At 54.8% G+C, this 24,098-nt stretch overlaps 2 protein-coding genes across 2 annotated transcripts in view; both read right to left on the bottom strand.

Annotated features, from left to right (window-relative positions):
• Window positions 1-4,474: 4,474 nt before the first annotated feature.
• Window positions 4,475-7,398, bottom strand: KCNJ11 (potassium inwardly rectifying channel subfamily J member 11). Its single transcript, XM_052652579.1, has one exon. It carries the CDS (start codon window positions 6,694-6,696, stop codon window positions 5,530-5,532), a length of 1,167 nt encoding a protein of 388 aa, XP_052508539.1. The 5' UTR covers window positions 6,697-7,398; the 3' UTR covers window positions 4,475-5,529.
• A 4,365-nt stretch (window positions 7,399-11,763) lies between these two features.
• ABCC8 (ATP binding cassette subfamily C member 8) overlaps window positions 11,764-24,098 on the bottom strand; it is an 80,748-nt gene continuing 68,413 nt past the window's right edge. The window contains exons 28-39 of the mRNA XM_052652230.1: window positions 23,231-23,388; window positions 21,436-21,528; window positions 17,326-17,428; window positions 16,662-16,775; window positions 16,214-16,334; window positions 15,931-16,061; window positions 15,047-15,125; window positions 14,743-14,851; window positions 14,252-14,355; window positions 13,340-13,473; window positions 12,461-12,523; window positions 11,764-11,940 (exon numbers count right to left, since the gene is read on the bottom strand). Of these exons, the coding sequence (XP_052508190.1) occupies window positions 11,803-11,940; window positions 12,461-12,523; window positions 13,340-13,473; window positions 14,252-14,355; window positions 14,743-14,851; window positions 15,047-15,125; window positions 15,931-16,061; window positions 16,214-16,334; window positions 16,662-16,775; window positions 17,326-17,428; window positions 21,436-21,528; window positions 23,231-23,388 (1,347 nt within the window). The 3' untranslated portion in view covers window positions 11,764-11,802. The remainder of the gene's footprint in view (window positions 11,941-12,460; window positions 12,524-13,339; window positions 13,474-14,251; window positions 14,356-14,742; window positions 14,852-15,046; window positions 15,126-15,930; window positions 16,062-16,213; window positions 16,335-16,661; window positions 16,776-17,325; window positions 17,429-21,435; window positions 21,529-23,230; window positions 23,389-24,098) is intronic.

Below are 24,098 nucleotides of genomic sequence, written 5' to 3'. Positions count from 1 at the left end.
CTGAGATCACTTATAGCTCTGTGCATGCATGTCACGAGGTACTTCTTGGCCACAGGCTGCTTTGTCCTGTAAGTATATATAAGCTCCGCCTGAAAAGCCCTGGAGGCTGCATTAAGGTTACGTTACGGCTATGCTAAAGTTATGTTATGGCTGCTGCCATGGGTGCTGTGCCAGTCAGGAGAGAATAAATGTGTCTGCAGTTCCTATGGCTCTCTGCATCTTCTTCCAGCCTCTTAGTTCATGCGTCCCCTACTCTGGGTTCAGCAGTGCACACAGTGAGCTACAGCAGGACAGCTGGTATAGTCAGCAGGATACAGCGCGACAGCAATACTCTGGGTTCTAATGCAATAAGCCACCCTCTGGAACCCAGTTCTGACTCTAACCCCATTGTTTGGCCATTCCCCAGCTCCTTTCAAGTTGGAACATATCTGTTGTTATTCAAGCCTACCCTAATCTGGGGTCAGCAGCAATCATGTCTTCTTCCTCCAGGTCTTCTGCATGTCTTAGTACAATAAGGTGTCTGACACAGGCCCTGGGGAGACCTCAGAGGTGAACCCAGAGATGAATGGGGATCCAGAGCTACTCTTTGCAGCAAGCACTCTAGGAAAGTTCTCCCTAAGAAAAGATGTTGGAGAGGAACTCAAGAGCAGGACAGAGCTGAGAGGATGATGCACGAGGAGAGTGGGTTCGTAGAAACTGGCTGAGTCCTCCGTAGCAGAAAGACCAGAGGGCCACCTAGGTGGGCCACAGGTGGGCTGAGTGGTGACTGGCTGGAGATACCAAACCCAGAGGCGTTAGGCCTGAGCAGTTTTTCAGAATGTCTAAGCAGGCTAGTTTCTCCAGCCTAGCAGTTCAGTTCCACTACTGGAAGAGGGTGGCTTGGCTTCCCTTCTCTGCTGAGCTCAGGACTGAGACCCAGGACACATGTCACAACACCTGTGTGAGTTGGAGACAGGGATGGGAGATGTGCAATGTCAGTCTGCACTGCCACCTGACTGGCTGGAGTTGGGGGAGCCTGCAAGGTAGGGACCCCAGTCCACATGAAGAAGGCAGAAGATGGAGTGTTCTTCATAGACACCAGCGGGAAAAAGTGTCTTCCCCACCAATAGGAAAGAAACTTTGTATTCTATTACAAATTAACCAATAAAGGGCTGTTGCCTATGAGGTTGAATTATACATAATGGCCCATCCCTGGGAAGCCTGCCTTCCAGGTAACAAGTATTGAGCTAAAATACCTTTGTTTAGCTCAAAGGAAACATCCTGATGACCTATGAATGACTGCAGAAAGGAAGCAATGAACACATCTCCTCTGGAGGATGACCAGAACCAGTAAAGATGTCTGATTTTTACTTCCTCCTGTTGCCTGAATTCTAACTCAGGCAAGATGGTTCTGAGGAGCATGAGTCCACCATCTTCCTGGGCTACTGACTTTCTAAATAAAGTCGCTATTCCTTGCCCCAACGACTCGTCTCTTGATTTATTGGCCTCTCGTGTGGCGAGCAATATGAGCTTGGACTCAGTAGCAGTCCCTCTGGCTCCTTTGGTGTTTGGACATGATCTGGGCTGACACAGGTGAGTCGGCATCAGTCTCAAATCTGGGACCTTCCTGAGTTATGCTTTCCCTCTTGTTCTTGGTCTAGAGACATCTGTTTGCCGGTGGTGGTTTTTGACAACCGAGAGCAAGGTGGCAACCCTAGTAAAAGGTGATGCTCAGGTCATTGGGATCGTGCAGCGGTGGGAAGGGAGAGAGCTTTGGTGTGAGACAGACTCAGGCCCAAATCTTGGGCCTGTCTTACTTACTAGCTGTATGATCTTAGCAAGTGACCCCTGAGTCCAATCCCATTTCCTCATCTGCAGACTGGGAGAGGAGCGCCTTCCTCAGCACTGGACCACAGTGACATGAGACGCATCCTTTCTGCAGGATCTGCACACGGGGTGTGGACGAGCTTAGACTGCTCCATCTGTTTCCACATGATGCCCTGGAGGCAGAATCTCAGAAACAATTCTCACAGAATTTCCTGCTAGGCTGAGGGGACGTCAGGGGAGCTCTTCTGTCTGTAGTTAGACAAGTGCCTTAAAGAGATGGGTGGCCCCAAAGGATGGGAGCACTGTTGGTGGACAAGAACCTCTGTGGGGTGGTCAAAGGAGGTCTGCTGTAGCTGCTGTTTCCATGCCTGGAGCTTTTCAGCTTTTCCCTGAGTTAAGCCTAAATGCTAGGGATCTCACAGGGTGAAGAGCCTAGGACTAGGAGAAGGCAATGGCACCCCATTCCAGTGTTCTTGCCTGGAGGATCCCAGGGATAGGGGAGCCTGGTGGGCTGCCGTCTATGGGGTCGCACAGAGTCGGACACGACTGAAGTGACTTAGCAGCAGCAGTGATTCTGATTTTCTGGGATCAAGGAGGTCTTGTCTGTGGCCAGCAGGTGGCGCTAAGCCCTCAGTTCTGCCATTTCACTATCGCCAGCTGTTTAAAGGTGTATGGAGTGGAGGAAGGTTACTCTGAATGGTCCCCAAGGAAGGTGCTGCCCAGATGCTTCTCATTAGTGAGTCTCACCTCCTCTGGTCTTAAAGACAGGTAAGCTGAGTCTTTAGACTAAGAACCAGGTACTGTCCGCAGAACCCTGGGCCAACTTTGAACAGCTTTCTCATCTTCCTCTAAGCCAGAAACAAGTCAGCACAGCAAAAAATCAGCTTTCGGATGGGGGGGCGGGGTGTGTTTCTGTGGGTACAGGGATGGGGCTTGGAGAAGGAAATGGCAGCCCACTCCAGTGTTCTTGCCTGGAGAATCCCTGGGACAGGGGAGCCTGGTGGGCTGCCGTCTATGGGGTCGCACAGAGTTGGACACGACTGAAGCGACTTAGCAGCAGCAGCAGAAGGGATGGGGCATCTTAGAGCCTGAACCAGCAGCTCCATAGTCCTTCAGCCCTGCCTCTGGAATAGCCTGGGACAAACTCTCACTGATGCAACCAAAGCCCTCTACGGGCCTCACACTGCACCATTGACCTTGACTTGTCCTGTACATTATTCATCATTCACTCATTCAGCACTTACTCAGAGATGGTCACAGTGCTCAATCAGGCACAGTCCCTGATCTCAAGGAGCCATGGACTTGGGAATGGGGAGACAGACCCACACACACTGGCAAAAGTAGAATGCCCACAAGCACAGAGGAAGGGACAGGACCATCACTTTCTAGAGGAATCAGAGGAGGCTTCAAGGAGGCATCATGGTGGCTTGGACTTTTATAGATTTCCACAGGGAGAGATGAGGCCTGGACAGTCCAGGCAAAGGGAATAACATCATCTAAAGCTCAGAGGTAGGAAGATCAATGTTGTATGCAGGGAGGGGATATTGAGGCTGCCAGGGTGGTAGGTGGTTACATAGGGTCCTGGCCAGAGAACAGTAGGCTGAAATGACTAGAAGTCAGGCAAAGCCTGAAATGACTGGTTATGGGTCTAGCCTTGACCAGAAGGGAATGGGGAACAACTGGAGGCACTTGACATTGGAGAGAATGAAGTCTTTTAATAAGACCACTCTGGTGACCACATGGTAGGTTGAGATAGAGAAAGAAGCCCAGGTAATAGGTGCTGCCACAGCCCCTGTCATCAGGGTCTGACCTGGATGGGGACACAGTGTAGAAGGTAAGTCCAGGCAGAGAAACTCCTCACTAGGGGACGTATAATAGCACCTTCTCTCTTGGTGTTCACTTGCTCAGTTGTCTCACCATGTAGCTGATTCACCAGCAGTCTCAACAGTTAACATTTATTGAGTACTTACTATGGACTTCCCTGGTGGCTCAGACGGTAAAAGCGTCTGTCTACAATGCGGGAGACCTGGGTTCGATCCCTGGGTTGGGAAGATCCCTTAGAGAAGGAAATGGCAATCCACTCCAGTATTGCCTGGAAAATCCCATGGACAGAGGAGCCTGGTAGGATACAGTCCATGGGGTCGCAAAGAGTCAGACACGACTGAGCGACTTCACTTCACTTCACTTACTATAGACGAGGCACTCAAGCATTTGACATGTGCTCTTCATTTACTCCCAAAGCAATTCTATGAGGTGGGTACTATTAGTAGCCCCACTTTATAGATGAGACAACTGAAGTACAGAGAAGTTAGGTCAGGTGAAGTCTGAGGACTCATTTCAGGGTGTGAACGAAAGCACTTGTTTTGAGAGCTAATGCTCCAGTCGCCCCACTAAGGCCGGTGACATCCCCGCCTCCTTCCTTGAGCACCTCAGCCTTCCAGCAGATCCCTGGGAGTGGAGGCAGGGCTCAGGGCTGTAAGCCTGATGAGTCCCCAGTCGAGATGGTCAGACGGGCTGGCAGGGCTGGACTACCGGAGGCAGAGAAGGGAAGTGTCCCTGAACAGCAGAAGATGCCCAACCCCAGGTCCCTTTCCTGGCCTCCCAGCTAGCAGAGCCTCTGAAATGTGGGCTGGCAGCGACCAGCCCCTGCCCTCCCTGCCCACCAGCAAGAACAGCCCAGAGTTTAGGTCACAAAGGGGTAGGCTTTATTGACGACAAAGAAGGCAGAATTCTGGGCAAGTACGCGTAGCACTGCTCCAAGAGTCTGGCTTGGGGTCAAGCCGGTCACAATCAACGACCTTTTTGCCTCAGGGACCTCACCCACCCCCACCATCCTGTGCTTTCCAACATTTCCTTTCCTAGCAATCCAAAGGCTCTCTAAGGCCACCCTCTTGACAAAGTGAGTGGCAGCCACTGGTGGGGAGCCAGGCCTGTGGTGGGCCCAGGACCCCCGTCTCTCTCAGCCTCTTTCAGTCCACAGCCTCCCAGGGTGGGGGACAGAATGGGAACAGGCAGGTGCAGCAGCCCTGGGCCATGTAGCCCCGTTAAAGAAGCTTTGAGGTCAGAGGCAAGAGGCCTATCGCTCCTCCCCAAGCCTGAGCAGGGCTCAGAAAGCTAAGCCCCTCAGTGCCATCTCCTCTCTGCAGAGCCTGCCCGGGGGGCGGGGGCTCCACATCTCCAACCCTCCAGCTCGACTGTGCTCCCTCATCGCCTGCCCTCCCTAGCAGACCAGGCCCACCCTTTCGGCCATCACTTTTTCAGGGACCAAGTAGGGCCTGGGGCCTCACCACAGGCATCTCTTGGGGCCACAGAAACAGGGCAGCGGGCCTCCAATTTGGCGCCTGTTCTCCCCAGCCACCTTGCCCACCTTGCGGCCAGTCAGTCGTGGGGGCCCAGGACTAGATGAAGACCCAACTTTAGGGCCTGACCCATTCCACAGCTCTGTCAGTCTGGGGCAGGGGAAGGGGACAAGCCAGTCCTGAGTTGGGGCTGGGAGGAGCAGGGACAAAAATAACCCAGTGCAGGCTCCTGCTGAGGCCAGAAATAGAGTAGTGACAAGTGCTTTGTAACACCCTGGGTGAGCAGCAGGCAGGGAGGCTGAGCTGGAGGGCCCAGCCTCACACCAGGTCCTGGCCTGGCCGAGGGGCCCACACCATGTCCACTCTACATACCATGCCACACTGGCGTGCGCACACATAAAGAGGGAGCCCAAGGGAGCAGAGCTCAGGACAGAGAGTCTGGAGAGATGCTGAACTTGGGCTTGGCCTTGGCCACGGCCACACTGCGCTTGCGTAAGGGCCCGCGGGCGAGGGTCAGGACATCCAGCAGGCTGGGGTCCTCCTCAAGCTGGCGGGCTGTGCAGAGTGGCGTGGGCACTTTGATAGTGTTGCCAAACTTGGAGTAGTCCACGGAGTAGCGGCCATCCTCCTCAGCCACAATGGGTACAAAGCGCTGGCCCCACAGGATCTCATCGGCCAGGTAGGAGGTGCGGGCCTGGGTGGTGATGCCCGTGGTTTCCACCACACCTTCTAGGATGACGATGATCTCAAGGTCCTGGTGGTGGTGCAGGTCACAGGGCGCCAGGTCATAGAGCGGGCTGTTGGCGTCAATGACGTGGTAGATGATGAGCGGGGCCACCAGGAAGATGCTATTGCCCCCCACACCATTCTCCATGGGGATGTCCACCTGGTGGAGGGGGACCACCTCACCCTCAGGGCTGGTGGTCTTGCGCACCACCTGCATGTGGATGGTGGCGCTGATGATCATGCTCTTGCGGAGGTCGCCCACGCGCAGCATGAAGCAGAGGCGGCCGTGGCGCAGGGCGATGACTGCATGCTTGCTGAAGATGAGGGTCTCGGCCCGCCGGTGGGCCTGAGCCGTCTTCATGAAGATGCAGCCCAGCATGATGGCGTTGATCATAAGCCCCACGATGTTCTGCACAATGAGGATCAGGATGGCCAGAGGGCACTCCTCGGTCACCATGCGCCCGCCGAAACCAATGGTCACCTGGACCTCAATGGAGAAAAGGAAGGCAGACGAAAAGGAGTGGATGCTGGTGACACAGGGCACAGTGGCACCCTCGCCAGGGGCCAGGTCACCGTGGGCGAAGGCAATGAGCCACCAGACCATGGCAAAGAGCAGCCAGCTGCACAGGAAGGACATGGTGAAGATGAGCAGCGTGTATGGCCACTTGAGATCCACCAACGTGGTGAACACGTCCTGTAGGAAGCGGCCTTGCTCCCGGATGTTCTTGTGGGCCACGTTGCAGTTGCCGTTCTTGGACACGAAGCGGGCTTTCCGCTCACGGGCACGGTACCGGGGCTCTGCGGGGTCCTCCGCTAATCGCGTGAGCACATACTCCTCAGGGATGATGCCTTTGCGGGACAGCATGGCTCCAGGGACCACCAGGTAGAGGCCTCCCCCATGGAGGAGGGAGACAACCCCTGACTGAGCCTTCTCCCTAGTGTGGGGTTCCCGCCCTGGGACCACTCTGTCTGCACTGGTCTTACTTCTGAGATGCCTCTCCAGCTAGACTCGACTCATCCTCACCTCCACCTGGCCCCTGCTTCACTTCCTTATACCAGCCTCTCACCTCAGCCCACCTGCCCCACTGCCTACTCAATCACCTCCGCTCTGCCTGTTCGCCACCTGGCGCTGGATCCCAACTCTCCTCCACCCGCTGGCGACCCCTAGGCGTCTTCCTAGGGCCCCTTCTCCCCACCGAGCCTATCTTCTCAACCCACCTCTCCCAGCTGGGAAAGTCACACCTCCGGATCTTACCGACTGACCAGACCTCACACAACGTGCACCGTGTCTCCCGTCTCGCCCATGCCCGCCCTGGGCTCCCCTCCAAGCTCCAGTTTCACACGGTCTCCCCTCCAGGTACGCTCCCTCTTTTCCTACCCCACCCGACGAAGCGCTCTCGCCAATTTGCGATCCCCCTCCAGCTCTCGTCCTCTCTGTCTCCTTGGGATCCTGCACCCTCCAGAGTCGCCAGTCCACCCGGCGCCACTCCAGATCCCCTCGCCCCGGCGCGACGCGGCGGGGCTCAACTCGGAGTCGCGGCCTCCCAGCCCCGCGCCCGCCGCACGCACGCCGGCGCCGCGCCCCCGCCCGCCGCTCCGTCCCTGCCCCGCCCGCCCGTCGCCACGGCACCTGCTCCTGCTCCTCAAGCCGCAGTCCTCGCCTCCCCGCCCCCTCCTGCTGCCCGGGCGCCCGCGGCGGGTCGCTCTGCGGCCCGTCTGTCCGTCAGTCGGTCCGCGGAGACCGACCAGTGCTAGGCGGGGTAGAGGATTGAGGACACCGGGCGCCCGGGGCCTGGAGTAGGGGCCGGGGGCCGCCAGGGGGAGCCCGACCTATTCCTGGGCTGGAGGGCGGGCGGGCACCGGCGCAGGCCCCGCCCCTCGCCATTCACCTCCCCCGCCTGCCTTCTCCGGAGCTCTCGGTCGGGCTTGGGGACTTTGCCCAATCAGATGGTCCGAAGAGGTTCCTCCCAGCCCTCACACTATGAAATCAGGGCGGGGTGAGGGGAGTGAAGGGAGTCGCGACCCGATCTCCCATTCTGGGGACAGATGCCCTGTTGTCCTGGCTCTCATACTCCAATTTTCCCATCCTCGGTTGTGCCAGTATCTGCCTGGGCTTTGTGGGTTCCCCGCGATAGGAGATACAGGAGCTGTGTCACCAACCTGGTACTGGGGCGGGGGGCAGATTAGGCGGCCGGAGGACTTCTCAACAGACCACTTCTCCTTGGCGATGCTTTTTAGTATTTTCTGAGTCACGGATTCTTTGGGAATCTGATAAAAGCTACGGATTTCCTCCCCGGAAAAAAAGTACCTTAGAAAAAAAAAGTACCTTAGTAGGTGTAGAAACACAGTTTAACACCCACTAAAGGGAATGCTGGATGCTTAAGCCCAGAAGCCTGGGTGGTTGCATCTTCTTCAGTCGTGACCCATCCTTGTAAAACCACCCCTGCATTTTAAAGGGAGTTTTAGCTACCGGCGCCTTCCCGGATGGCTCAGCAGTAAAGAATCAGCCTGCCAATCCAGGAGATACAGAAGACGCAGATTCGATCCCTGAGTCGGAAAGATCCCCTGGAGAAGGAAATGGCAAACCACTCCAGTATCCTTATCTGGAAAATCTCATGGACAGAGGAGCCTGGCGGGCCACAGTTATGGGGTTGTAAAGACACGGCTGAGCACGCACTCGCTTAAGCTACTGGTGTTTGCTTTACACCTCCTGGGGTACATGATTTTGTCTGCGTTAGGTTATGGGAGGCACTTAGGTCTAGGAGCTGTGTCAAAGGGCTGTTTTGGGCACTGTGTGTGTGGGGTGTAGGGAGGGCTCAAGGTCTTGGCCTGAAGAGGAATGGTGTTTCTACTGCAGGCATCTACCTCGGGTTGTTCTGTGGCTTGGGCCCCCTCTACTACTCATGGTAAGCATGATTTGGGCTGTGTTACCAGAGGTGCAGATGAAGGCAGGAGGAGAAGGGGACGACAGAGAATAAGATGGTTGGATGGCATCACGAACTCGATGGACATGAGTTTGAGCAAGCTCCGGGAGTTGGTAATGGACAGGGAAGCCTGGTGTGCTGCAGTCCGTGGGGTTGCAAAGAGTCAGACATGACTGAGCGACTGAACTGACCAGAGATGCAATGCTTAGGATGGGGAGGGGAAAACAGGATGAGCAGAGAGGGGAGCTCAAGGAGACAGAGGTACACAGGAATTCTCTGGGGCAACTACAGCTGTTCAGCCATCAGAAAAGAAGACTTGGAGAGCCTTCCCAGGGAGTTTGTGTTCTATTGCAGAAACCCCTGGTGTCCAAGGAGGATGGACTAGTTATTTTGTGTGGCTCAAAATATAGAATTGGTATAGACACGGAGTGGAACAGAGGCAGGCTTTGATTTCATGTATGGAAAAGAAAGCGAAAGAAAGTGTTAGTCACTCAGTCATGTCCACCTCTTTTGTGACCCCATAGACTGTAGCCCACAAGGCTTCTCTGTCCATGAGATTTTCCAGGCAAGAATACTGGAGTGGGTTGCCATTCCCTTCTCTAGGGGATCTTCCCAACCCATTGCAGGCGGGTTCTTTACTGTCTGAGCCACCAGGGAATCATCATGCATGTATGGAAAAGTCAGTTCTAATAACCAGAGATGACCCTCATCTGTGGGGTGTCCATATCATGGTTGGTGGACCATCAGGGGTGCTATAGAGAGATTTAGGTTAAGATGACGTTGGGCATCTCTGCAAGACATCAGTGTGAGCTGTGATGTGCCCCGGTGCCTATGCTGCTGCTGCCGCTGCTAAGTCGCTTCAGTCGTGTCTATGCTACTTTCCTTTAATCCCTCGGTGAGGCGGGGAAGTCATAGACACGAGGATTGGGAACCCTTTTTTCCCTCCTCAGGCTCTACTCTGCTCCTTCCCAGCGGAGGGAGTTGCTGGGCCCCTGGTGGTATCTCTGAGTCATCTCAGAGCTGGAAAGGCTAGGACTTGCCTCACGTGGGTGGCCCCGAGGCCTCAGCTATTCCCTTTGCAGGAAGGCTTGCTCCCCACCCGAAGGGCTCAGCCTCCTGCTGTGCTCCATCCATCACCTCCTCATACTTATCTGCCCCCAGCACTGCATTTGTCAGGTCTCTTTCTCACTCAGAAACCTTCTTCATTTTCCTATTGTGCATAGGCTTGTCCCAGACCTTGGGTTGGTCTTGGCATTCAAGGCTCTCTGATCTTGTTCTCCCTCCCCCTCTTGGGCCTTTTTCTTTACCTCTCTGCTTACATAAAATTCCTACCCTTCCCATGATCAACTTCAATCCTGCCTCTCCCAGGCACCCTGCCAGGCCTGACAGAGCTCTTCCTTCTGAGCTCCTCTGGCTCCTACAACAGCCAGAAGGGTCTGTCCTGGGCCCCTCTCCAATGACTGCTGGGTTTCCCTTACATTGTCTGACTCTGACCCCCTGGCAACTGACAAGGCTGCAGGTCCAAGATGCCTGTGTCTGCACCCCAGGACTCAGTACAGCTAGTACTAAAGGAAACATAAAATGATAATAAAGCAATATGGAAATGGGCACTTCCTCTCTTGCCAGAACAGGTGTGCACTCCTGTCTCATGATGCCTGTGGAGTCTGAGGACAACTATTGTAGTCTCCCCAGTGTCTGCGCCCAGCATCTTCCAGTCACTACCTGGCTGACTTGTGGTATAGGTACTGTGCTTTCCCTCTGATGGGCCACCCTTCCCCTACTTCTGAATGTCCCTGTGTGTGGGATGGAGTGGGGGATATGTGATTCAGGCCCCTCTCCTTTTCAGAGGGGTAGGATGTACGCCGCAGGTGCTAGTAGCCATCCGTCATGGGCGAGACAGGAAGACAGAATCCATCAGCCCTGGTGGCAAACACCTGGATCCAGCCATGCTTGAAGTAGTACACCTCCTGATCTTCTCAGTCACATAGGATAAGAAATTCCAGTTTTTTAAAAGCCACTCTGAGTTGGGTTCTTGTCATTTGTAATCAAAATGCACTGATCCAGGGTACCTGGATCACAATTTTAACCCAAGAATTAAAGTAAGAAGGAAAAGGGACCAGACTGTATGGAGATCTGCCACTTTATCTGATGTTATAATCACAAAAATACTATAACCTTGTTATGGACTGACTTACATCCCCCCAAAATTCATATGTTGGAGCCTCCAGTGTGGTAGGGCCAGTGAAGAGGTAATCAGATTAAATGAAGCCACAGGAGTACAGCCTCATCCAATATGTCTAGTATCCTAATAAGGAGAACGAGAGACCAGGGGTGTGCACACAGAGGAAAGGCCATGTGAAGATGCAGCTAGAAGGAGAGAGCCCTCGGGAGAAACCAAGCCTGTGACACTTTGATCTTGGACTTCCACTCTCTGCTGCTGCTGCTGCTAAGTCGCTTCAGTCGTGTCCAACTCTGTGCGACTCCATAGACGGCAGCCCACCAGTCTCCCCTGTCCCTGTGATTCTCCAGGTAAGAACACTGGAGTGGGTTGCCATTTCCTTCTCCAATGCATGAAAGTGAAAAGGGAAACTGAAGTAGCTCAATCGTGTCCGACTCTTAGCAACCCCATGGGCTGCAGCCTACCAGGCTCCTCCATCCATGGGATTTTCCAGGCAAGAGTACTGGAGTGGGGTGCCATTGCCTTCTCCCTCCACTCTCTAGCACTGTCAAAGTAAATTTCTGCTGTTTAAGCCACCCGGGCTATGGTGTTTTACTACGGCAGAACACAACCTAGCAGATGAAGACAGCCCTCATTTCACAGATGAGGAAAGTGCTTTCGGCCACACTCACACAGCTCCCTCAGGTCTACTTGATGCTAAAGTCAGACTGGACCCATGGGACCCATGGCCCACCCCAGTCCCTGCCCACCAGACCCACGACCTCTGGCCTCCAGTAGGAAATAACCAATCTCTTTATTTACAAGTGATTTACAGTTAGAAAATCCAGGCAGGAGGGTGCGGCAGGGATGGCACTTGGGCTGTGGTAGGTCACTTGTCAGCATGGACAAAAGAGGCAAAGACACTGTCTTTCCGGCTGAGCAGCTTCTCTGGCTTGTCGAACTCAAGGATGGCGCCGCGCTTCAGGACAATCACCAGGTCTGCGCTCAGGATGGTGTGCACGCGGTGCTGGGCGAGGCAGGAGGGGCTGTCAGGGTGGTGCAGGCAGGGCTGGGGCCACTGAGGCATCCCTCCTGCATCTTGGAGGAGCAGGCATGTGGCCAGAATGTCCTGTCTCCATGGTGACTGCCCTTTCCCAAGGTGGGACTCCAAACCCTCCATCCACTAATGCCACCTTCTCCCTCACCAGGTCTCAGATCTGCTCAGAGATCCCCAACACTTGCATCTCCCATTTGCTCTGGAAAAGTAACCCTAGCCTAGTTCACAGGGCCTTGGGGCAGGGGTGGACCCTGGGACCTGGAGAAAGAGGGCAAGTCTGAGGGAAGTGTGGGTGCAAACCCTCCTACACTCCAAATCCTGCAATCCAGACTCCTTGCAAGCCTGCCAGACTGCTTGCCCTGCACTGCCTAGGGCGCTCTATTGATTACCAGGTGCAGGTGAGCCCAGAGGCTGCCCCACTGATGATAGCCTCAGGAGGCCAGCCCTCTCTCTGGGTGTCCCCCCTGCACCCCATCAGTGGGCCCCTTACCGCGATGGTGACCACGGTGCGGTCTGCGAAAGCCGTCATCACCACTTTCTGGAGGATGTTTTCCTGCCGGGTGGGAGCAGCAGCTGTTGGCTTACCTGCCCAGGGGGTGGGGTCTGGCCTGGCTACTGGCCCAGTTCCCATGTGACCCCAAACCCAGCCCTGCCCCCTCCCTGGGGCTCTAGTCCCCGCAGGACCAACCTGCTTCCCAGCATTCAGGGGCTGGGCTCTGCCTGTTGGGAGTTCAGCTGTGTGTGTGCATGTGTGCGTACATGCAGGCTGTGTGTCTGGATGTGCTGTCTGGTGGGGGATCGGTGTGAAGTCTGTGGGTCCCTGTGCAGCTTGTGTATATGTGTGTTATAAACATGCCCTAAGACTAACTGCAAGGAGATCCAACCAGTCCATTCTGAAGGAGATCAGCCCTGGGATTTCTTTGGAAGGAATGATGCTGAAGCTGAAACTCCAGTACTTTGGCCACCTCATGAGAAGAGTTGACTCATTGGAAAAGACTCTGATGCTGGGAGGGATTGGGGGCAGGAGGAGAAGGGAACGACAGAGGATGAGATGGCTGGATGCCATCACCGACTCGATGGACGTGAGTTTGAGTGAACTCCAGGAGTTGGTGATGGACAGGGAGGCCTGGCGTGCTGTGATTCATGGGGTCGCAAAGAGTCGGACATGACTGAGCGACTGAACTGAACTCGACTGAACTGAACTGTAGACTAGCTGAAATCAGGGTCCCTCAGTCTTTGTCTTTTCTGCCCCAATGATCCTTGATGCTAAAGGCAACCTGAACTTCAAGACTACTTTCTGAACTTCTCCCTAACACCCCCTGAAAACCCTCTGCAAGACCCCGGCCCCATGGGTGTGCCCAGCACCAACCGTGGCCATGTCGATGGAAGCCGTGGCTTCGTCCATGATGAAGATACTGGTCTTCCTCACGAAGGCCCGGGCCAGGCAGAACAGCTGCCTCTGGCCCTGGCTGAAGTTCTCCCCGCCTTCCGTGATGATGGCATCTGAAAACAGCCCCAGGGAGCTCTGAGTTAACCCTGAGTTGTGAGTTGAGTGGATGGAGTGGCTTGTGTGGGAACGTGTGTACAGCAGCTAACATGTAGGTGTGTATCATGGGTAGAGGTGTGTGCAGGGTGGCTGCACTTTACACAACACGGGAATTCCAGGAGTTACAAAGAGAAGAGCATGCCCTGCAGTTATGCGTGGCTGTGGCCCTGGGCAGTACTGGGAGGAGGTGTGAGCAGAGTGTGTACATCAGGCATATGTGTGGGCCATGGTGGGGTAATTTTCTGAAGCCAAGGCTTGACCGGCCTCCACTGCCCCAGGGGTTGCAGCAGGTACACCAAGGCTCTGCTCACCCCCCAACCCACCCGCCGGGTTGGGGACAGACTCTTCTCAGTAGCCTTGATGAATAAGCTGTGCCTGTGATCCCTGAGTCGGTCTCTCCTTCCTCAGGGTGGAACAGGGCAAACAGGTGGGTTGGGAAGGCAGGGCATGGTATCAGGGACTTGCAAGCTTTGTGTCACAGTGACCCTTACTGTCCCCCCTGTGCCCTGCAGGAGGGGCCAGATCCTGAACTGACCAGTTGTGTGACCTGGGACAAGTCACATGACCTCTCTGAGCTTCTGTATGGTAAGAGGTAGAACTCAATGGTTTCTGGGGTCCTGCCAGACCCTAGACTCTAAACTCTGGGTGAAGTTAAGATGTGGGTGTGAGTCGTCCGTCCCTAGCCTTTACAGGTGTCCGTGAGTGCCTGGCCAGTGCTCAGCCAGGAGTAGTTACCAAGGCCTCCTGGTAGCGCCTTCACCACCAGCTTCAGCTGGGCTATCTCCAGGGCCTCCCACAGCGTGCTGTCGGAGCACTTCCGCTCTGGGTCCAGGTTAAATCTGGAGAGTGACACACAAAGCCCTTCGGGAGGGGAGCAGGGTCCTGGCTCCATTCCCAGGGTACATGCAGTGGGCAAGGCTGGAAAAGGGAGCAGTGAGGGACCCGATTGACTTGGGGGCTTGTCTGGGAGGGGGCAGCAAGCTGCTGGCTGTGGGAGTAGGAAGAAAAGCATCCCAAGCCTGAGGAGTGGGAGACCCCTACCTGGGCCCAGCAGGAAAGAGAAAGGCATGAAGGTGCAGCTCTGTAGAACCAGTGCCAACCCTTCATGCCAGAGCTGGAGCAGGGCTGCCCCTGGCCTTGCCATTCCCTCCTCTCTCTGCCCAGATCTAGAGGAGTGGAGCTGGGCCTGGGGCTGGGGTGGGCCTGGCAGTGGGGTAGGGGCTCACCGGATGGTGCCGCTAAAGAGGACGGGGTCCTGCAGGATGATGGAGAGGCGTGAGCGCAGGGTGTGCAGCGGCAGTTTGGCGATGTCGATGCCATCGATGATGATTCGCCCTGTGTGCAGACAGTGTCACAGGCGGGGCACCAGGGAGTGGGGAGATGATGGCACTGCGGACAGGGTCCGCCTGGACATGGGTCCCAATGAGGATGCAGAGGAAGGTAGCGATGGCTGGGCCTCCTGCGACTTCTGAGCAAACCCAGGACTGAGATCCCGTCTGGTGGCTGTGGGATGCCTGTCACACGGCTCACCTTCGAACATGTCCACCATGCGGAAGAAGGCGAGAGAGAAGGAGGACTTCCCACTGCCTGTGCGGCCGCAGATGCCAATCTGGAAGGAGAGAAATGGCCATGCTGTGGGCACTGGGGTGGCTGGGAGCCGTGAGGGCTGGCTCTGGGCTGTGCGGGCATGGGAGTGTCTCTTCAGCTAGGGCTGGTCCCGGGTTCGGGCTTGTTTCCTTCAGTGGCTCCAGAGGGGGCTCCAGCTTGCCTGGCTGCGTGTGGCTGTGGCTCTGTTGGGTAAAAGGCCTCAGGGGAGTTGCGGGCACTGGGGGCACTCTCAGTGGGGTGTGCCGGGAGGGCACAGGGGTGGCCGAGTGTGGTGTGCAAGGTGTGCCTCCCCTTAAACTGGACTCATCCCTTACCCCATAGCTTCCTGCCCATGGATCCCTACAGAAAGGACCATCAGGGACCAACCCAGAGACAGAGATGGCGATACAGAAGGACCAGAGAGGCAGGGACAGAGTATATTGAAAGGTCAGGGAGAGTAAGACGGGCAGGCACAGACAATGATGAAGTGAGAGAGACAGGAGGAGAGGCGGAGGGGGTCAATCAAAGTCAGATCAGAGTGCCAGACCAGGACAGGCCCTCGCTCTCTGCCCCAGGACTCTGCCCTGAAGTTCGGGGACCAGTGTCCTGGGAGAGCCCCTGGCCGTTTCAGGGGTCCCTGACAAAGTGCCTCTGAGCCTGCAGAGTCTGTGGTGTCCGTCTCCGTGGTGGGTGAGTGGGGGCAGCAGGAGGAGAAGGGGAGAGGCCCAGGGCTGGGAGACTGGGGGTCTGGATGGGTGTGAGGTCTGGAGGGCCCTGAGGGTCAGAAGGTGACCCTAGGGGTGCTGTCCAGCTCTCCCCACCCCTACCTTCTGGCCGGGGGAGATGAGGGCGTTGACGTGCTTCAGCACCGGCTTCAGGGAGCTGTCGTAGCGCACACTCAGGTTCTGGATCTGGATCTTGCCTTGGTCCGGCCAGTTCTTGGGGATCAGCGATGGTGCTGGGGACCGGTGTGGGGGGCTCAGCTGCCAGGCATGGGCCACAGCTGGTATCCGGGAGTGCCCCCCCCACCCCCAGGTTCCTCATGCCTCCTCAACCCAAACACACATCCACGCTGGGCCATTTCTCCGGGAGTCCTCCCACGCCCCTCACCCAGCAGTCCCTCGTAGCTCTCCGCTTCGGTTTTCAGCAGCCCGTGGATGCGTTTCACGGCCCCCAGCTGGAGCTCCATGTCCGCCAGGTTCCTCACCATCCAGTTGAGGTAGTTGGACACCTGTGGGGAGCAAGCCAGTCACCTGGTCCCATTGGTGATCCCCTGGTCCTGTCCCTGGGCCCTGGGATGGCTCTTCTTACAGCCCAGGGTACCTTCCCTGGGGGTCACAGTGAACGTGGATCCTCACCCAGCACCCATCTGGGGCCCAGGCCTGGATGAAGGGGTGGGGACCTGCAGGGAACCCTCCTGCCCACACAGTCCCTCTGGCATCAGACTCGGTGTAGCCGGGGGGCGGGGGAAGGCCCAGGAGTGTCTCAGTCGGGGGAGGGAGTGCCCTGATGTCTGCTGGTGTCTACCCCCTCCCCTGCCTCGCCTGTCATCACTCACCATTAGGGCATAGGTGAGGCCCAGGCCCACCAGGCCGGCAGAGAGCTCCTTGTGCAGGGAGTTGGAGATGGAGGTCACCGCCGCGATGAGGACCACACACGCACCAATGTACTCCTGCAGAGGGAGCGGGGCTGGCCTGGGCCCTCGGTGGGCGCTTCGGCCACAGCATGCCCCGCCCCAACCCACACTCGCTCCCTTAGGACAGAGAGCAGCTCAGCTGAGACTCAACACCAGCCCCACACTGCACATACACATCGTCAGACACGCAGGAGGGCGTGAGGGCTGGAGCCCCGGGAGACATCGTGTGCTCGCAGCAGTGCTCCCCCACCCCCATGCTCAACACGCACAGCTCACCAGCTGGCCCCACGTGCCATATGGCCCACCGCAGACATACACACCTGTCACAGCTCAATGCACAACTGTTCTTTCTCAGACACACAAGCCTCCAGGCAGTGAGAGAGGGAAGAGGAGGCTAAGGGCAGACACAGGGAGGACCCCCAGGGTTGGGAGACGCAGGAGGGCTCGACACCCACCCCGGGGTGCACTCCTGAGTCAGCATCCATCCTTCTTTCCTGCCCTCCGGCCCCTGTTTGGCCCTTGCTCTGGCAGCACAGTGCTATCAGAGCCCCCTGTCCCGGGCTGGGGGGTAGGGGGAGGCACTTGCCATGCGGACTTCTAGCCACCTGTTGGCGGCCGTGAGGAAGAGGGAGGCGATGTTGTTGGAGTCTGTATATTCAAGGAGCTTCTGCTGGAACCGGGTCTCGTACCTGGAGGGAGCATCAGGAGGGTGAGGGGGAATCATCTTGGTCCACGCAGCCCCTGGGGCCCTCCTGGCCTGCAGCCCTGAAACATGCCACCTCTGCCACCTGATGTACGCCACTCCTCTCTGGAATGCCTTCCCAGCTCCCTTCTTATTCATACCTGTCAAGAGCGCCACCTCCTCAGACTTGTTTTCACTCCAAGACCACTTCTCCTCTGTAGGGCTTCCCTCTTACACTAAAGGGCTCCTCCACCCAGCCCGTTGCTCAGGCCAGAAACCTGATTCACATCCAATCATCTGATTCACATCCAATCCCTCAGTCCTCTTATGACTACCTCCAGTACTGCCCTTGCCTCTCGCCTGCTTCCTGCCCACCACAAACTCACCTGGACTATAGCATCAGCTTCCTAACAGGTCTACCTGCCATCTCTCTAGAGTCCACTCTCCACACAGCAGCCAGCATAAGCTTCCCAAATCATGAATCGCATCCTACCTCTCCGATGCTAAGAATATGAAAGACTTTTTAGGATAAAGAACCTCCTCCTTGCCTGTGGGAACCAGCCCCTGCCAACCTCACCAGCCTCCTTCCATGCCATAAATCCCCTTGCTCACTGCGTTGCAGCCACAGAAATGACAGTGAAGTAATTTATTACACTGCTTGCCTTTTTTTCAGTTTTGCGACAGTGCCAAGTTCCTCCCCACCCAAGGCCTTTTATCATGCTGTTCCTTTTGCCTGGAATGCTTTCTCCTCTGGTCTACCCAAGGCTGATTCCTCTCAACCTTCAGGCTTTACCTTAAATGACATCTCTTCAGAGTGGCCTTTCCTGGCCTATTGTTCTCCATCTCTGCAGCCTGTTTGTTTCATAATCTCTGCTCATTAATTTCCCTAGCTGTTTATCATCGACCTCCCTCACTGGACTGTAAACTCCATGAGGATAGAGACCTTGTCTGTTTTGGTCACAAATGTATCTCCAGCACTTGTGTGTGCTCAGTGGCTGAGTCGTGTCTAACTGTTCGTGACCCTATGAACTGTAGCCCTCAAGGCTCCCCTGTCCGTGGGATTCTCCAGGCAAAGATACTGGAGTGGGTTGCCATTTCCTCCTCCAGGGATCTTCCCAACCCAGGGATCAAACCCACATCTCTTATGTCTCCTGCATTGGCAGGCAGGTTCTTTTCCACAAGAGCCACCTGGGAAACCCTATCCCCAGCACCTGGCACTGTCAATAAACATTTGTTGAATGAACGAACCTTCTCCTATCCCTCTAAGACAGATGGGATCTTTCTGTGCAAGGAACTCTGGAGGCTTCTTCCCTGTTCTCGTGCCCTCCTCATATTCTCCCTTGTGTTACTCTGTATGGACCTGCCTCTTCTCTCTGACCAGCCTGGGCTCCTGGTATCACTCTCCTTGGCCACCTCTTCAGACCTTGGGCCAGGCCTACAGGAGGGGCAGCTGTGCTTGTTTGATGGTGAATAAAGGAAAACCATCTCAACATGGTCTTAGGGAAACAACTGAGGGGACTCAGAGGGATTCAAGATGGATCTTGGTGGGCATTTGCTTTTCACTCCCAGAAGATGTTTGTTCTGCTTTGATTATTTCTGGGTGAAGGGTCTGCATCAGAACCATGTGTCAGAGGAGAGCAAAGTGAATATCTGGGGTGTGAGAGGGTGTCATTGCCCAACCACAGGGTAGATGTGTGTGTGGCGGGGTGATGTGTCCTTCGGGACTGTGAAACCACATGTCTGAGGGCTTGAGTGAGTGAGTGCATGTAGGAGATGTGTACGTGTGAGTGCTCCTGTGACTGGAGAGTCTGAAGCGTGTGTGACTGCCCTGAGGGGTGGGTGTGCATGAAGGTGCATGTGAGATGGGGCTTCTGTGATAGGTGTGTGATGATGTAAGGAATGTGGAAAGAGCCCCAGATTTGGGGTCATGCAGAAACAGGCTAGAGTCTGAGTATTACTATTACTGGCTATGTTTCAGGACTGAAACTAAGTTTTTCTCATGGGGCTAGTAATAGTTCCTCCGTGAACTGAAACCATCACTCAGTGTTGGGCATCCTTGAAACTTTTGAGGGGAGAAAAAGTAGGGCTTCTAGGAAAACCAGAGGGTCAGCCAGACCTGGGTCCCAAGCCCAGAACCAGCTCTCACTGTCTGTGTGACCTCGGGCTGGTTACTCAGCCTCATCTGTAGAACGGGGCTTCTCTGACCTATGCCACAAGGTTCTTGTGAGGATTAAATGGTATAATCCACACACATGCCTGGCACACAGGAAGTGTACAATCAATAAATAAACACTAGTTTGCTCTTGGCAGGGCAGGCTGCTGGGCAAAAGCCAATGAATTCAACACCTTCAGGGATGATTTTAAAAAGTCCTTCATTCAAATTTAAAAACCATCCACTGTGTCAGTGCAGGGTGGAGTAGGCCTCCGGGGGAGCAGTTTCTCTAGCCGACCATAGGCTTGGTTGAGGTGAGTTGCAGGATGCTGGCATCCACGCAGATCCTGTCGAGGGGGTCTGGTCCACTCGAGGAAAGTCAAAATCTCTCTGCCCCAGGCCCAGCCTGAAGGCCTCCAGGATACCAATTCTAAGAGGAGCATCACCAAAAGTTAGAGTAGAGGTTGGCCTGGCAGTGTTGAGGGATCCAAAGAGTGGAAGAACTGGGGAGTTCAGACTGGAGAAGAGGACAAAGCTGGGAGGAAACCCTGGAGTCAGGCCAGGTTCCAGGGAATATCCGTGGGGAAGACAGCACAGGCTCACACAGAGGCAGGGGAAGTCCAGGGAGAAGGGCCAAGGCCAGGGCAGAGTTCAGCTTTGCTTTACTCAGATGAGACCCCATTGGCCCCAGATCCCCAAGGAGTGAACTGGGGCTGTGGTGTGGCACCAGGAGTCCAGGCAGCTGGACTTTGGGGGTTGAATGGAGGAGATACAAGCCTTCTCAGACCCTCTCCTTGAGCCCTAGGATTCCTGGACACAAGGCCCGTGTCGCATGGTTATTGTCATGCCCCATGCAGCTGTGTCATCCTAAAAATAACCTAGAGTCACTCTCTGAGGCTTAGAGACCAGAGCCCAGAATCTGGGTCAGATGTCTCTAACGTGTCTCTCCAGAGGAGAGATGCTCTAATATTTCAGACAGAGACTGAGGTGGAGAGCAACAGCCCTAACCCCCACTCCCAAGGCAGCCTCAGGTGCCCCTGTCAAGCTGAACATCACAACTCAGAGTATCAAGAGGATGGCAGGGCACTGACGTTTGGGGGGAGTTTCTGTAGCCTGGTGAACGCTTATTCACTCTTTGAGTCCCAGCGCTAATGCCACCTCCTCAGTGAAGGCTTCCACGACTGCCTCCCTGCTATGCTACCATAGCCTTTCTTTCGGAGTACTTGGCACATGGGTTTGTCCTGGCCTGCTCAAAGCCTAGACTGTAAATGCCTCCAGGGTATGGGCTCATCTGAATTATTTCCATCTTTTCAGTGCCTGGCAAGGGGCTGGGTGAACACTCAGTAAATGTTTGTTGAATGAACAAGCCAGCTTCAAATCTGGACTTTGTGGAACCTTACAGAGAACCTCAATTTTCTAACCTGAGAAATGGGAATCATCAAGCTTTCCATGTCAGATTGCAGGGCAGAATGAATGAGTACTGGCCTGGAAAGTACTCAGCCTACTAGTGTTTGGCTCACAGTAGTGTCTCATTGAAAGATGGCCTCAGGGCTGGCCCACACCCTGTGAGGGCCTTTCCAGCATAGATTTATGAGGAACTGTCTTGGCCTTGTCTCTTTTCACGTTTTACCTTAGTTTACAGAGGCCCTGGGCTTGGCTCCAGGTCTGAGAGTCTCCCCTCTGGATCATGCAGCTGGAGCCCAGTGGACCTGACCCCTCGTGTGAACCGGCCTCAGGGCCTGATGAGGGGCTGGCAGACATGTGTTCTGGGCTTTCCTAAGCGGAGCCCTGAGAATCAAATCCCATGACCCGTGACTCTGGCTCCATCCCCACCCCCCTACCCTCCAGGGTGAATCTGGTACCTGAAGGCCCGGATGGTGGTGAGGCCTTCCACAGTTTCAGCGAAGTGAGAGAGCAGCGGGAGCTGGGTGGTGTCATCCAGCTGCTGCAGGTCCCTGTGGGGGAAGTGGGGAGCAAAGCCAAATGGTTAAGAGGGTAGCTCGGGGCTCAGCATGGGTCTGAATCGTAGCTCCACCCCTACTATTGTGGGGCCAAATGGCTTCACCCCTCTGGGCCTCAGTTTCTCACCTGTGAAGAGGGAAGAGGAGGGTACCACCCCATCTCGTTCATGCAGATGCTTGAGCATGTTGAACGGTTACCATTAGCCTGCATGTCATCCACCTCATGTCTGCATCTGTCCGCTGGCTTTGCTGTAGCGCCTCACTCTGTGGTGAGGCTCTACAGGCAGTGCTGGTTCCCTTTCAGAGGTGAACAACCTTAACAGCCAGGCAAGGGAACAGGAGGACCAAACGCCCCAATAACCACCACAGGTGCTGGCACATCACAGGCCAGGGGCTAAAGAGCTCCTTGAGAGGGAAAGGCCAGTGGTTTCCATGGCAACAGAATTTGCTCCTGCTCCCCACAGCTGCACCTTGACAAGTGTATTAGTGCCCCGGAGGCGAGGTTGGAATGCAGGAAGCAGCTTTCCTGGACAAACCACACCCACGGCCAGAGAGGATGCCAGGGGAATAGGGTGGTGTCTCTGGCAGAAGAAATGAACTTTGTAGAACAGCTTGTATAGTGTTTAAAAAGCCTCTGCAATTTTGTGGATATCAATGCACTTTGTTCTTCGTGGGTACCAAGGGATTCCAGATCAACCAGGCAAAAAGCCATTTATACAGATTTTGATCCTTGCGGGCAAGGTAATTGTAGCCAAAATGTATCTAAATTTAATTATTATTATTATACCCAATCAGTATTTTGACTCATTTCTAACAAACTCTGTGTACTTGAGAGACATCCATAACCTTTCTGACCACAACCCCAGTAACAAACACATTTTATATTACAAATCAGTACACACACATGCACACCCCCCCCCACACACACACCCATACACAGCCAAAACAAAGGTTTCATCAAGCAAAGCTTACTGTTACTATATGCGAATACAGTCTGATATTTTCTATATATTTTCTATTTCATTGAAAAACTGGTTATGATCTATGATACTGATATCATGACCCACTGATAGCTTGTGGTTGGCAGTTTGAGAAACACTGGCCTAGAGGCTCTTAAAAACTGCCCCTACAAATCTTTGAATCTGTGAGCTTAATAGAATTGCTCCCAGAAAGAACTTCTTAGAAAATGTTCTTAGAAAATTTTGAGTAGGAAAGAGCCATGCATGGCCCATGAAGGTGAATGTGATCAATGAGAAAGGCGGTGAGAGGCTCCCTCCAGTCAAGGATTTTTCTATCCTTCCTTTGGACCCATGTGAGCTGGGAGATCTGATTGCCATCAGACCGTCACATCAGGTGCCCTCTGATGTGCATCAGCAATCAGCCTGGACACTAGACTCATACAATCCTTCTGGACAGCATTTTGGCAAAATGAATGAAGGGCATAGTCGCATGTATACACCCTGAGCTAGCAATTCCATTCCTGAGCATATCACCCCAGGAAATAGTGCAGATAGTAACTGCAGTGTGTGTGCTGCCAGATGCTTGTATTAGGATACTGGAATATGAATATTTCTATTTTCATTTTGGGGAAGGGGACATGACTCTACCACTTCTATGATGATTCTGATAACAGAGCTGAAGTGACTATTACAGAGCAGCTCCTATCCCTCACCCCCCTGGCAAGTGCTGCCATCACCTGGATGCCACTCGGAAGTACTTCTGGATGAAGTAGCACACGACAGCCAGGGGCAGGAGGGCCACGAGGAACACCGGGGTGACATAGGAGATGACGGCCAGAGCTGAGACACAGAGCAGGGTGGAGCGGCTCAGGCACTCCAGCGTGGACGGGATGTGCTGCGGGAAGGCAGGGTGAGAAAGGGAGGTGAATTTTTTTTTAAACCTTTTTAAAAATATATGTTTATTTATGTATTTCTGCACTGAGTCTTAGTTGTGGCACGTGGGATTTTGGTTGTGGTATGTGGGAGCAGCCCGCGGGTTCCAGAGCTCTTGCGCTCTGTAGTTTGTGGCACACAGGCTCTCTAGCTGAGGCCCTCTGGGCTTAGCCGTTGCGGCACGTGGGCGTAGTTGCTCTGCAGCGTGTGGGATCTTAGCTCCCCCACCAGGAATTGAACCCTCATCTGCTCCAGTACTCTTGCCTGGAAAATCCCATGGATGGAGGAGCCTGGTGGGCTGCAGTCCATGGGGTTGCGACTCAGCGACTTCACTTTCATTTTTCACTTTCATGCACTGGAGAAGTAAATGGCAACCCACTCCAGTGTTCTTGCCTGAAGAATCCCAGGGACGGCGGAGCCTGATGGGCTGCCATTTATGGGGTCGCACAGAATCGGACACGACTGAAGCGACTTAGCAGCAGCAGCAGCTGCTGCTGCATTGGAAGACGAATTCTTCCACTGGACCAGGGAAGTTCTGGGAGGTGCGTTTTGGTATTTGGCTATCTTCAGCGTGTTACCTGCTGCCAGGTTTTGCTCTTCCTTTACTACTGGTCCGTGTCTTATCCCTGCAGCTACACTGTGGGCTCCCTGAGGCCAGGCATTAGGACTTTG

This window comes from Budorcas taxicolor, chromosome 15 (genome assembly GCF_023091745.1).
Source record: "Budorcas taxicolor isolate Tak-1 chromosome 15, Takin1.1, whole genome shotgun sequence".
In the NCBI taxonomy this organism is placed as follows: domain Eukaryota; kingdom Metazoa; phylum Chordata; class Mammalia; order Artiodactyla; family Bovidae; genus Budorcas; species Budorcas taxicolor.
The sequence above is the reverse complement of the archived record's forward strand: the minus strand, read 5'-3'. Positions and strand labels throughout refer to the sequence as shown.

What these genes read in the sequence shown, in the direction of transcription:
- KCNJ11 (XM_052652579.1), bottom strand. Translation starts at nt 6,696, where the DNA reads ATGCTGTCCCGCAAAGGCATCATCCCTGAGGAGTATGTGCTCACGCGA.